This window comes from Rhinopithecus bieti, unplaced genomic scaffold (genome assembly GCF_001698545.2).
Source record: "Rhinopithecus bieti isolate Rb0 unplaced genomic scaffold, ASM169854v2 scaffold_76255, whole genome shotgun sequence".
Lineage (NCBI taxonomy): Eukaryota > Metazoa > Chordata > Mammalia > Primates > Cercopithecidae > Rhinopithecus > Rhinopithecus bieti.
This window is the reverse complement of record NW_016828245.1, coordinates 43384-58112: the sequence shown is the minus strand read 5'-3', so window position 1 is coordinate 58112 and position 14729 is coordinate 43384. Positions and strand designations below refer to the sequence as shown.

General features: G+C 36.1%; 1 protein-coding gene across 1 annotated transcript in view; it reads left to right on the top strand.

Annotated features, from left to right (window-relative positions):
• Positions 1–14729, top strand: part of LOC108523666 (dmX-like protein 2) — a gene marked incomplete at its 3' end in the record, with an annotated part of 105484 nt that overhangs the window by 53903 nt on the left and 36852 nt on the right. Inside the window, exons 4-6 of the mRNA XM_017864385.1 lie at positions 58–136; positions 968–1103; positions 1774–1840. Of these exons, the coding sequence (XP_017719874.1) occupies positions 58–136; positions 968–1103; positions 1774–1840 (282 nt within the window). The remainder of the gene's footprint in view (positions 1–57; positions 137–967; positions 1104–1773; positions 1841–14729) is intronic.

Sequence of the window (14729 nt, the reverse complement as noted above, 5' to 3'; positions counted from 1 at the left end):
GATATTATTTTAAAACATCTTTTCTTTTTTCTTATTTCTTTTGTCTATATATTTCAGCAACTCAAGTGCCAGTGGCTTAAAACTGGGCAGTTTTTTTTGAGTTCTGTGACATACAACTTAGCATGGGATCCTCAAGGTATTTAGCAATCAGATTTAAAATTATTTAAATTAAATATTTGTTTTAAATGTATGATAAAAATGTGATATAGTCTCCCATAAAACGAAAATGATCAATATATTGTATTTTCTTTTTGTTGACAAATACAATTTTTCCTTCTTGGTATACAGTGCTTTGTAAAATGCTTAATTTACTATTCTGTGTTTTCCCCTTCCTTTCAGTGTTTTATTTCAAGAAACAGTTATGATTTGTTTCCTAGTTAACGTGTGCTGCCCTTTATTCTTGTTGTATTTGCTAAGAAACACATTGGAAATAAAACAGAGACCGAAAAAACTTGAACTCATTTTATCATTTGTATCAGGAAATTACTATCTTTAATTTTGAAAAATTAGGAACCTCTAATGATAATAGCTGTTGTCCCTTTTTATATTCACAATTAATAAGGATTATTTTTATATTTCATGTATAAAACCACATTTTATTAATTTGTAGTTATGCCTTATATTTTGAGGACATTTTATGTGGTATATATCAGAGTTTTGGGGAGTTTGTTATTCTATTAATACATTTGCTGTTAGTTTTTTTGACTTGCTTGATAGTAATAGCTCTTTGCCAGTAAGCTTTACTTTGTTATTCTCAAATCTTCCTTAAGAACTACTCTTTGTTGTCCGGAAGATTCTTTTTTTTCTTCTAAGGGACTTTAAAAAATATATACCAAGTGTTTTTCATTGGCGATATTGCTTACTTTTCACATAATGTTAATAGTTTACGGATCTAAACAGAAGCCCATGTGCATGTATTTCCCTATATAATATTTGCCTATTCATCATAACATTCTTTAATTTTCAGATAATAGACTGTTGACAGCAACCGATTCCATTCAGTTGTGGGCTCCTCCAGGAGATGATATTCTGGAAGAGGAGGAAGAAATTGATAATAAAATTCCTCCTGTTTTAAATGATTGGAAGTGCATCTGGCAGTGCAAGTTAGTGTCTATTTCTATTGTTATATTCATTAATTAAAAGCAAATGCTTCCTAAAATATGTTTCCTTTCACAAAGATCTTTATTTTTTGATGGTACCATTGCATTTAGAAGCCTAAAAAGTAGATTTTTTTCTAACCAAACCCCGTATAATAGCATTCTTTAATTTGTGCTAGTTAATCATTTAAAAAAAGGATGAAAGTATTTTCATAGTTATAGCCCCAGGACAGGAGTTGACAGGGTTGATACATAGGAATTACTCATTAATAGGTTGAGATAAGGATGGGGAGGGGGAAGATGTGAAAGTTGCCAGCCACTCTTTCAAGTGGAAGATGTACTGTTAACAGTCATATAGATTATGTGACAAAGACTAGTCAGGGATGATGATGAGCTCAGCTTTTAACATGTTATATTTAGGATGTTGGTGGGACATGTAGGTGGAGATATACTGTATTCATGCTACTTACATTCTTCTTTTCCCAAAGTGAATGTTGGATTAGTTTTAATTAATTTATATTGTTATGGAGGTGAAATATTTTGTTTATATTTTAGGGAAGCAAAACAGTCTTATTCTGAGGATTCTGACTTTGATATTACAAAATTTCATCTTGACCATTTTTATATACAGTACACCAGATTTTAAAAGTGCTAATTGCCTAACTCTCTTTTTTAGAACCTCAGTATCTGTACATTTGATGGAATGGTCTCCTGATGGTGAATATTTTGCTACTGCTGGAAAGGTAAAGGATCAAACAAAACATGTGAAAGAAACAATGAAGGAATTAAAATATTCCTTATTTATTTTTATTTTCAGTTTTTTCATCTGTAAAACTGGGCTAATCCTCCTTGGCAAAGCTGGCCTGAAGAATACAAGTGGTGTTTGTAAAAGACCTGGTGGTGTGCTCACAGGTTGTAGGCACTAGGGAAATAATGGCTATTCTTGTTACTCTTATTTGACCTTGGCTCATTTGCATTTTAAAACTAAGTTTTGTGTTTAAAATAGCGTATGTACATAACTTAAAAGTAAAATAATACTGGATTCACAATGAGAAGATGTACTCCTTGCCTCATTATTCCCACGCTAATTCCTGTGTCCAGGAGGCAATTATTTGTCAAGTTGAATATTTTGGTATTTCCTTCCATGTCCTTGAGTAACTTGAAGTGCTCCCATTTCTTGATTCTCTCTGCCCAGCCCCCTGAGTTATGTGCATTATTTTTTGCCTTCCCACCGTAGAAGCTGAGGCTTTAGCTTGATAAAGGGAAGGGGTTGATATCCCCAACCTCATCTTCAAATCTAATACATACACATATTCATTTCACTTGCTCCTATCTTACTGATGTAGGTATCTCATGATTTTGGGAAAATCATAGTTATTGTTTACATTATTAAGATTGTACAGAATATTCTTAATGGCAATTACTTTGGAGATAATAATTACTGTGTTTTACGGTTTGCTTTTTTCCCTATATACCTAATTCATCCTTAGAACTGCTTTGACTCTGTTCTCAGTATAATCCCACATAGGAGGTGTTCTGGGAACATGAGTTCTCTTTGCTCTCATTCAGCTTAATTGCTCTACCAGTCTAAAATAGCAGAGCTACCATTTTTGGGTTTTATTTTACCAACTTTGGGAAATTCTCTTTGCCTCTCTCCTTTGTTGAATTTTCTGTTTCTTGGCATCATTTATCTTCCTTTTTTCTTGTTTTGATGGCAGTATCCCCCAATAGGTTCCTGAAGAAAGGTGAATAGGAAAAAACACTTCTCAGGCCTTACATGTCTGAAAGATTTTTTTCTTACGCTTGATTTTCTCAGACATAGAATTGGGTTGAAAATCACTGACCCTCAATCTTGTATCTCAGTAAACTTTTTTTATTGATATATGTGTGGGATACATGTGATATTTCGATACATGTGTAATGTGTAATGATGGTCAAATTAGAGTATTTAGGATATCAATCACCTCAAATGTTTATCTCTTTTTTGTTGGGAACATTTCAAATCTTCTAGTTAATTGAAATATACAGGCCGGGCACAGTGGCTCACGCCTGTAATCCCAGCACTTTGGGAGGCTGAGGCAGGTGGATCACGAGGTCAGGAGATCGAGACCATCCTGCCTAACATGGTGAAACCCCATCTCTACTAAAAAAAAAATACAAAAAAAATTAGCCAGGCGTGGCGGTGGGGGCCTGTAGTACCAGCTAGTGGGGAGGCTGAGGCAGGAGAATGGCGTGAACCCGGGAGGCAGAGCTTGCAGTGAGCTGAGATGCGCCACTGCACTCCAGCCTGGGCAACAGAGCGAGACTCCGTCTCAAAAAAAAAAAAAAAAAAAAAAAAAAAAATATAGAATATATTATTGTTAACCATAGCCACCCTACTGTACTATTGACCACTATAAGTTATTCCATCTATCTGTGTATTTGCACCAATTAACCAACTTCTCTTCATCTCCTTTTTTAGCTGCCACATAAGATTGAGAAAATGTGGTATTTTTTCTTTCCGTGCTTGTCTTATTTCACGTAACATAATGACCATATGTGTTACTACAAATTATAGGATTTTGTCCTTTGTACAGCCCAATAGTATTCCACTGTGTATATTTACTACATTTCATTTATCCCTTCATTTACTGTTGGGCATCTAGGTTGATTCTATATCTTGGCTATCGTGAATAGTGTTGCAGTAAGCATGGGAGTGGAGCTATCCCTTTGATATACTGATTTTCTTTGTTTTGGATAAATACCCAGTAGTGGGATTGATGAATTGTATGATAGTTCTAGTTTTGTTTTTTGGAGAAAACTCCATGCTGTTTTCCATAACCACTGGCACCTGAGCAAGCTGACTGTAGGCCCAAAGACTGGTCCTCCTGGACCTGTGACTGCTGGTGTCCATGTATGCTGCCTGGGAGCCCAAGGGCCAGCATGCCTGGCCTGCCTCTACCACCACGTGTGCCCCAGAACTGGCCTGTCTGGTGTCCCTGTCTGCAGCAAAGCCTCACCACAGCCTCTGCTATCAACCACAACCTAAGACAATGAGTAACTCACAGACACTGTTGACACTGACAAAGAATGAAAGTGAAGTGCTGACACTGAAGAATAAAAGTGGCTGAAGAAATTGTATGAAGGCGACTCTTCTTCTGTCACCCAGAACCAAAGCCAAAGAATACTATCCAGCTAACACCACAACATCTGGGGGACCTGTTAAATCTGAAACTCATGTCTTTCAATTCTGAGAGATTATTTTGTATTATTTCTTTTGTGTTATTTCCTTCTCTCTCTGGATCTTTTCTTATTCAGATATGGGTACTTTTACACTAATTCTCTGTTTTAGTATTTTCCCCCTTTACTGTTTTCCACTTGTTCATCTTTTCTTTTAATTTCTGGGGACTTTTCAGATGTAACTTCAAAGTAATTTTTTTCTGCTATTAAATTTTAGTTTTAAGAGGTTTTAAAATGCTCTGATTTTTTTTAAATTACAAAATATTTCATAAATTAAAAAAGTATATATAAAACATGTTGTATAAGATATAATAAACAGGCCGGGCGCGGTGACTCGAGCCTGTAATCCCAGCACTTTGGGAGGCCGAGATGGGCGGATCACGAGGTCACAAGATCAAGACCATCCTGGCTAACACGGTGAAACCCCATCTCTACTAAAAAATACAAAATAGCCGGGCAAGGTGGCAGGCGCCTTTAGTCCCAGCTACTCGGGAGGCTGAGGCAGGAGAATGGCGTGAACCCGGGAGGCGGAGCTTGCAGTGAGCTGAGATCCGGCTACTGCATCCCAGCCTGGGCGACAGAGCGAGACTCCGTCTCAAAAAAAACCAGATATAATAAACAATTAAACAAATACACATGTACCCTGCTCCTCAACTTGAGACAAAGAACATGAAACAAATGGGTCCTTTATCTTTCTCCATGCATCTCCTTCCTCTCCTCCCACCCCAGGCAACCAGAATCCTGATTTTCATGTTTATTATTTTATTTTAAAAAGTTTCATTCATCTAAATTCCCAAATAAGATAATATTTAGTTTTCCACAGTTTTGGACTTCACAGAGTTTGTGTTTTTCTTTTTCTTTCTTTTTTTGAGACTGAGTCTCAATCTGTTACCCAGGCTAGCGTGCAGTGGCACAATCACGGCTCATTGCAGTGTCGACCTCCTGGGCTCAGGCAGTCCTCCTACCTCAGATGGGACTACAGGTGTGCACCATCTAGGTGTGCACTAGTTTTTTTTTTGTTTGCTTGTTTTTTTTTTTTTTTTTGTAGAAATAAGATTTCATTATGTTGCCCAGGCTGGTCTCTTTTCCCTTTATTTGTGATGACTTAAATTAAAAAAAGTTTTCTTCAATCATGAACAGAAATGTACTGAACTCCTCTGTACCCATCACTTAGCTTCAGCAGTTATCACTCAGCCAATCTTATTTCATCTGTACTACTTCTCCCCCAGTTGGGTTATTTAGGCTTGTGTCACTGATGTCATTTGTCTGTAAATATTTAAGTACCTACTTTTGAAGTATAAAGATTTTACAAAAATATCCACAATATATTGTGGGTTAAATGTAGTTTGAATCTTGTTTAGGAAAATTTCTTACTGTGATGCTATAAAAGTATTCTGTTTTCTCCTAAAATCATAAAATTTAATCTCTTATAATTAAGTCCCTAATCCAAATGAAAGTTGTCTCAATAACATTTACTGAATAGTTCATTCTTTTCCCACTGATCTGCCATGCCATTCTGACATGTATTAAATAATGCTGCAGCAGATGTCTTACACATGTCTGTTAGGCTCTTGTGTGGATTTCTCTTGGATATATACATAGGAATAGAATTGCTGGGTTATATGTTATATGTAACATGTATATATACATACACACATATGTATAGTATGTCAGTTGATCATAGCTCACTGTAACCTTGAACTCCTGGGCTCAAGCGATCCTCCTGCCTCAGCCTCCTGAGTAGCTGGGACTACAGGCATGCCCACCATGGCTGGCTAAGTTTTATTTATTTATTTTTTTGGTAGAGATGGGATCTCCTTATGTTGCCCAGGCTGGTTTTGAACTCCTGGCCTCAAGTGATCCTTCTGTTTTGGACTCCCTAAGTGTTGGGATTACAGGTGTGAGCCACTGTGCCTGGTCTCCTTGTAGTTTTAAAGTGCATTTCCCTGATTATTAATGAGGCTAAATACCTTTTCATTTATTTATCGGGTATTTGGATGACTGATTTAAAAGAAAGTAACTGGGCAAGTTCCTTGCCCGTTTTAAAATAGTTTTGGTGTTTTGTTGATTTGTAGGAGTTCTTTATTATGGATATGAGCTTTTTGTCAGTTACATGTTTTGCAAAGATCTTCTCCCACTCCATTAGTTGTTCATTCGTTCTCTTAAGGGTATCTTTTGATGAATAGAGATATTTGATTTTAATGTCAAATATATCAGTGTTTTTCTGAGTCCTATTTAATAAGTTTTTCCTACTCTGAGATTCTGAGGATTTTCATATGTTATATAAGCTTCTAGATCAGAGTTGTTTTAAGTTTTTTTGTGCTGTGAATTCCTTTGGAAATCTAGTGAAGCCTATAATAACCTTCCTCATAGTATGATGTTTTTAAACACGTAAAATAAAATATGTAGCATTGCAAAAGAAATAAATTATTGAAATACAGCTTCAAGATATTAAAAAATACATTTGTGATAGAGACATTGTGTACTTTTAAATTAATGTGTTCAGTAACAAAAATTGCACTTAAAATATGGGCAGTTTTAATTGTGTTTAGCTATTGTATGTGGAATTAAAACTTCAATATCTCACTTTATAAGGTGAGGATAGGCTTTCCAAGAACAACAAAATTCACTGAAGGCTTTTTGGGTTGATCTCTAGTTGTAGAAACATTAAACTTTACTGTTTTATTGCTCAGCAATTAGTTGGCACAGAGGTAGTTGCTTAACGGTTGCATGAACAATATAGACAGGAAGACTGCAATCATGTGCTGTTTAGTAGCAGTTCCAATAACTAACAATTTCAAAGTAGAAATGAGTGTAAAAAAATGTGATATGAAAACATCTTTGATTCTGTTAGAGACATAGTCGTATGTACTGCCATTACTACTTTGGTTTGTTTTTTTCAATTAGCATTTATGAAAATAAGTAATCGTTTTTCCCCATTAAGGTTCGTGGTACCTTTGGGTCTCAGTTTTCTTGGTTTCTTCAGAAGCAGACCCTGAGATAAGGATTCAAGTGTAAGTAATTAATATGGGGGAATGATCACACGAAATATTTTGGATTGGAGGCAGGGAAGTAAAGGCACTTAATAACCTTTGTTAAGTGTATTAAGAAGCTTGAATCTCTGGGTCCTCTGGGAGCCCGTGTTCCTCACTTGCATCATGTTCCTTACACATGTTCTTCACACATATTAGTTGAAGGCGGGTGAGGGCCAGGCATCAGTTCTCAGCACTCATAACCAGCTCCTGGAAAACTTCAGACAAAAAGATGTAGATGCTTGCAGTTGAAACTGGCACACCAAAACGGTAAGGCATGATGGGATACAAATGATGTGTCAAAAGTAACTTTTATATCTTGTAGTCTATCCACAGGACATTTGGGTCAGAGGACCTCAGGCCAAGAACCTCTGGTCTAGAATATGGACATTTTATGTTTTGTCTTTCACATTTAGGTCTAAAATCTATGTGAAATAATGTTTAGGTGTGATTTGAAGAAGGTCAAGTTTTGTTTTTTCCTTATGGATATCTGGTTGTCTTGAACAATTTATTGGAAAAAATCTTCCCTTTATTCATTGTTCTACATTACCACTTTTGTCATAAAATCAAATGTCCATATCTCTGTAGGTCTGTTTCTGGGCTCTTTTCTCTAGTTCATTGGTCTTTCCTTGTACTAGTGCCACCTGACTTAATTGCTATAGCTTTAATTTAAGTCTTGATACCTACCCTCTTTTCTTGTTTAAGATCATCTTATCTATTCTTGGCCCTTTGGATTTCTATATGAATTTTAGAATAAATGATAAATTTCACAAAGCAAACAGAACACCTCTTATGTTTCTGATTGATGTTACGTTGACCGTATAGGTCAGTTTGGGGAGAATCGACATCTTTACTATATTTAGTCTTCCAATTTATGAACATGATGTATCTGTTCATTTATTTTAGACCTTTTTTTCCTCAGTAATGTTTTATAATTTTCTCTGTGAAGGTCCCAGATATCTTTTGGGATTAATTCCTAGATATTTGATGTCTTTGATACTGTTATAAATGGAGTCATTATGTAAATTTTGGAAAAATAATTGTTATTGGTATATAGACATGCAGTTTTTGTATATTGGCTTTATGCCCAGCACCCTTACTAAACTCATTAATTCTAATAATTCCTCTGTAGATAATTTTGGATTTTATATGTACACAATAATATCATCTATGAATAATGAAAGCTCTAGTTCATCTTTTGTCACTCTCCCATGTTTCGTATTTTCCTTTTTTTTTTTTTTAACCACAGTGTCTAGGACCTCTAGTAGAGTGCTGAATAAATGTGGTGATAACAGGTATCTTTTTCTTGTTCCCAGTCTCAAAGGGATACCCTTCACTGTGTCATCATAAATACAATGTTTACTGTTGATGTTTGTGGTAGATACTTTTTTTTCAGGTAAACTTTCCTTCTATTTGTTGTTTGCTAGGTTGTTTTTCTAAACCACAAACGATACAGAATTTGAGCAAGCATTCTTTCTGCATCTAATGAGACAATTTTTATCTTTTTTTTGGAGACAAGAGTCTCGCTCGGTCACCCAGGCTGGATTGCAGTGGCACAATCTCAGCTCACTGCAGTCTCAGCTTCCCAGGTTCAAGTATTTCTCCCATTTCAGCTTCCCAAGTAGCTGGGACTACAGGCACCCATTACCATGCCCAGCTAATTTTCATATTTTTGGTAGAGACAAAGTTTCACCATTTTGACCAGGCTGGTCTCAAACTCCTGACCTTAGATGATCCACCTGCCTCAGCCTCCCAAAGTGCTGGGATTACAGGTGTGAGCCACCACGTCTGACCATCTTTTAAATCTTTTAATAAGATGAAATACATGGACCGATTTTATAAACCTTGTATTCCTGGAACAATCCCAACTTCATTATAATGTATTATCCTTGTTGGATTTGATTTGCTGATCTTTTGTTTAAGATTTATGTGTTAGAGTGAGATTCGGCCAATAATTTTCCCATTTTCATAATGTCCTTGACAGGTTTTTATGTTGATGTTATGCTGGCGTTATAAATGGGTTGGAAAGCTCTCTTTTGTGAAGATTTTATGTAAGATTGATACAGTTTTATTCTTAAGTATTTGCTGGTGAAGCCATCTGGATCAGGAATTTTCTTTGTGGGATTCAGTTTTTTAAATTATTCAGATTTTCTTTTTCTTTTGCATGTCAGTTTTGGTAAGTTGTGTTTACCTATAATTTTTCGGTTTTATTTAGATTTTCAAATTTATTGGCACAAAATTGTGTAAAACACCGTATTTTTAAATATCTATAATACATGTATAATGATTTCTTCTTCAGTTTTGATACTAGTTATTTGTGCCTTCCCTCTTTCTTCATTCATCTCAATTTTATAAGTCTTTTTACTTATATCAATTTTATAAGTTTATCAATTTTATAAGTCTTTTTACTGCCCTAAAAGTCTTCTGTGCTCTGCTTATTTTTAACTCTGGCTACCCCTGCTTAGTTGTTAGTGTTATCTTTTCTACTTTTAAATGTTGGAGTACCCAGGGCTCTTCTAGTCTCAAAAAGTTTCTGATGCCATTTAAATACCATTTTTGTATGCTGATGACATTCAAATTTGTATTTTTTGCCTGTACCTCGCCCCTGATCTCCACTTCCCCACCCCCTCAGTCTACTCCCTGATGGCTCACCTTTAGAATATATCCACAATTTGCTTACTTCTTTCCACCTCCACTCTTATAATCTGGTTGAAGCCACCATTATTTATCACTTGTATTATTGTATTAAATTAATTGGTTTCCCAATTTTTGCTGCACTTCTGTACCATCTGTGTTCAAACCAGCAGGTGGAGTGATTTTTTTTTTTTTTTTTTTTTTGAGACGGAGTCTCGCTCTGTCGTCCAGGCGGGAGTGTAGTGGCGCGATCTTGGCTCACTACAACCTCTGCCTCCTGGGTTCAAGCAGTTCTTGTGCCTCAGCCTCCCTAGTAGCTGGGATTACAGGCATGTGCCACCACACCTGGCTAATTTTTGTATTTTTAATAGAGATGGAGTTTCATCATCATGACCAGGCTGGTCTTGAACTCCTGGCCTCAAGTCATCTCCCCACCTTGGTCTCCCAAAGTGCTGGGATTATAGGTGTGAGCCACGGCGCCTGGCCTAGAGTGATCTTTTTAAAATGTTGTCAGATCTTATTACTCTTATTCTGTACAAAACTGTCAAAAGTTTTTCCATTTCAGTTACCAAAAGCCCAAGTCTTTGTGATGGTTTAGCCTGCTCCATGCTTATCAGGACTCTCGTCACTGCTTCAGCCTTATCTCCTGCTAACTCTCACCCCTGCACACTCCACTCCAGCTAGTTTGCCTCACTGTTGTTAAACTAGATTTCAAAAATAAAACACTGAAATTTTGATAAGCCAGTTCAATAATCTACAAATAATAAAACATAGTGTTTCTGGATAGAAATGTAGAGACATGTGAAGAATTTTCTGTAATATTTGAGAAGCGTGGGTTTCTCATGAAGGGAACACTTACCAGAATCACAGGAAAAACAGTTTGAGAAATAATATAATTCATGTCCTTTTTTCCTTTTTTATTTTGTTTTGCGTAATTCATGTCTTGATCTCTAAAACTAGGCAGTCACCTTTAAAACTTTGGATCTTTAAAAACAAATACCCCATTACTCCTAAAATTTGACTGAAAAAACTCACAGATTTGGCCTTTTTTTTGTTACTCATATTTCTTAGGATTACCACATTAGTAAGTGATTAATAAAGCCAATCATTCCTTTGACTTAAGTCCATAATAGGTGAACCTATGGATGATTTAATATAGGACTAGTTCAGCGTGGTCAGAGAGCTGCTGGAGAGTCATACTGGAATCCAGCCTTATAATATTCCCAGTTAGTCATTGCTGATGTCATCTTGGTTATTGTACATACTGTGCATCATTTGGAGCATGTTTTCCTGTTGCCTCCTTTTAAATATCATTAATGGCACTCTGATCATGGGCAGGTATTGTGTACACTTAAGTTTTCCTTGACTCGTGTACTGTTAACCCTTGAACAACATGGCAGTTAGGTAATCCAACCCCCTGCACAGTCAAAAATCCCTGTCTAACTTTTGAGTCTCCAGAAACTTAACTACTAATAGCCTACTGTTGACTGGAAGCTTTTCCAATAAAATAAACAGTAAATTAACACATTTTGTATATGTATTATATACTGTACTTTTTTTTTTTTTTTAAACCCTGCATGTGGCATCCAATATATACTATACTCTTCTAAGGAAGAGAAGAAAAATGTTATTAAGAAAACCTTAAGGAAGAGAAAATAAATTAAGCATTCATTAAGTGGATATAGATGATCATAAGGTCTTCATCCTCATCATTTTCACATTTAGTAGGTGGGAGAGGAGGAAGAGAAGGGGTTGGTTTTGCTCTCTTGGGTGGCAGAGGCAGAAGAAAATTTATATGTAAGTGGACATGTGCAGTTCAAACCCATGTTGTTCAAGGATCAACTGTACTTTAACATATACATTGATTTTTTTTTATCATATAAACTGGTCAAAGAAAATGCATTTTAGAATTCTAGCAATCTACACTGGTAAGGCACATGAGAATCTTTTATAGTCGTATTCATATCATGATAGACTTTATATATGTAAAATTGATAGTGCATTTTGGAGGAAAAATTGATTTGAAATTATATCTGAAATTAACAACCTTCATTCACATGTTTAGCAAATATTCTTTTGAACACCACCATATACCCTAAACTGTTGTGTGTGCTGGCAATCTTATGATGAAGATGACAGACAAGGCTTTTGTTCTTACAGGACTTAACTTCTGGTGAGGAAAAACAGAAAAAAAATCAAGTATTAACAAGTGCTTTCCAGAAAACTAAGACAGGATAATGTGGTAGTGTGACTGGGTGTCTATTAGAGTGGGTGATCTTTAGAGAAAGCTTTGCTGAGGGGATACCTTTAAACTGAGAATTGAATACTACGAAGGGGACAACTGAAGTTCAGGGGAAAGAGTGTTTTGGCCAAGGGAACAAACACCAAGTGCAAATGCTCTGAAATAGGAATTAGCAGGGCTTGTTAAAGAACAACAGAAAGCTGGAGTGTAGTGGTTAGACCAAAGTTTGAGATGCATCTGGGTTAAGATATCAGATAGGATAAGAGAGTCAGGAGTTCTTTGGCAATTTGAATTCTTTATCCAAAGGTGGTATTTAAAGTTATGGGTCTGGATGAAATTAGGGAGAAAATGTGTGTCAGAGAAGAGAATGGGACTCAGGATCAAATCCCAGGATCCTCAAACACTAAGAAATGATGGAGAGGGGAGATGCCTACAAAGCATGCTGGGAAGGAGTAGCCACTAAAATAGAAGGAAAACCAGGAGAATGTGACATTAGAGAAGCCAAGAAAAAAAGTTCAAGAAGGGAATGTCAATTAATTTTGTCAAATGACCTAGAACATATGGGAGAACAGTTTGAACATCTGTAGATAGTAGAGGCCTAACTGCATAAATTAAAGCAAAGAAACTTTTGTGGAATCATAAAGTTTTAATTAATGATCTTAGTGATCACAGAAGAAGCTAAGGTTTTTAAAAAGGGATGAAGTCCACATCTCTGCCCTCCACTGCCACTGCCTGTGTCAGCATCTTCGGGGCTGCGGACCTTTACAGTAGTCCCTAAAGTGATGTCCCGCAGATGTCCTCTCATCGGTCTGCCCTCAGGAGCCAGCCACCTGAACATGCCGTTTTCCTTTTCACCACCCTTTAATGACTCCTGTTGCTCCTAAAATGAAGATTATGATCTTTACCATGGCCTGTGAGGCTCTGCTGTTTGATCTGACCCTTCTGTGCCTCTCCAGCTTCATTCCCACCTTAATGCCTACCACACTGATGTCCTTTCAAGGCCTTGAATATGCCAAGCTCTTTCCTGCTTCCAGGTCTTTTTATGTGCTGTTCTTTGTTTAGGGAATACCTAGAATACCGAGCCTTCCTGCTTCTTTGCCTGGTCATCTTTTATGTATCCTTCAACTCTCAGTTTAAATACCACTTCCTTAAGGAATCCTCTGATCTCCCAGGCAAGGTCAAATCTCCTAATTAAATACTTTCCTGGTACCCTCTGCTTCTTTCTTATAGTGCTTATCACAACTGTAATTAAAACAATAATTTATATCCTTACTTAATGTTGCCTTCCTTTCTAGAGAATAAGCTCTGTGGGATGAGGAAATACATTTTATTATGTCCGTGTCTTCCTCTGCCCCAGCTATATCCCCAGCCATTCACACAGTAGCTTTGTTCAATAAATACTTGTTGTTTGAGTGAATCTTGTAACTGTTTCATAGTTGTACAGGCAGTTTATGGCACATCATCATTATCTATTAGTATGTTGAGGACTGATTTTGTTTTTGATCCTGAGAATGGTTGGAAAACCATTGAGTTTGCTTAGAGTGAAATTTGGCTCTTTAATAAATCTGTTTCTGGACATAATCAAATGTATAATAATTGGTTCTTATGAAACATATTAAAATATATGTAATTAGATTGAATTAAGAATAGTAGCTTGATACAAACTACAGGATGCCTACCCTTCCCTGAAAGAGACATATGGACTGTCAAAATGTCCACAAAAATTTTATTTTCTAGATGAGTGTTTTTTCCATTGTGTTAGTCACGTCTCCCTAAGCTGTTTATATTCAGTTATCCTAAGAGTTAAGTGTTTCATAATTCTTATGGAAAGATAAGAATGCTTTTCTGGTGAGGATCCTGTGGAGGTTGAGCAAATGTGTCTTGAATTAAAAAAACTATTTTCTCACATTTTGAGAATATACCGCATCTGATTAAGATTATCCTGATAAAAGAANAAGAGACATATGGACTGTCAAAATGTCCACAAAAATTTTATTTTCTAGATGAGTGTTTTTTCCATTGTGTTAGTCACGTCTCCCTAAGCTGTTTATATTCAGTTATCCTAAGAGTTAAGTGTTTCATAATTCTTATGGAAAGATAAGAATGCTTTTCTGGTGAGGATCCTGTGGAGGTTGAGCAAATGTGTCTTGAATTAAAAAAACTATTTTCTCACATTTTTGAGAATATACCGCATCTGATTAAGATTATCCTGATAAAAAGAACAGAAAGTAACTTTGGAATGTTGGGCAGTTTTTTTTTTTTTTGGTACAATTTGTTTTGCTTCTGTTAATAAAGCCAAATTTGAGTTGATGAAACAGATGGTCACTGTGTGGATCTCCCACTAGAAGGCATTTTCCACCGCCTCTGCCACACATGACAGGATTTTATTTCAGGTGTTGTGAGACTCAAATTCAGTTACTTCCAGGATTTTTAATATTACAGTTCATTGAGGACTTTGGCTGGTAAGATATATTTTTTATAAATGTGGTAAATTAAATTTTTCTT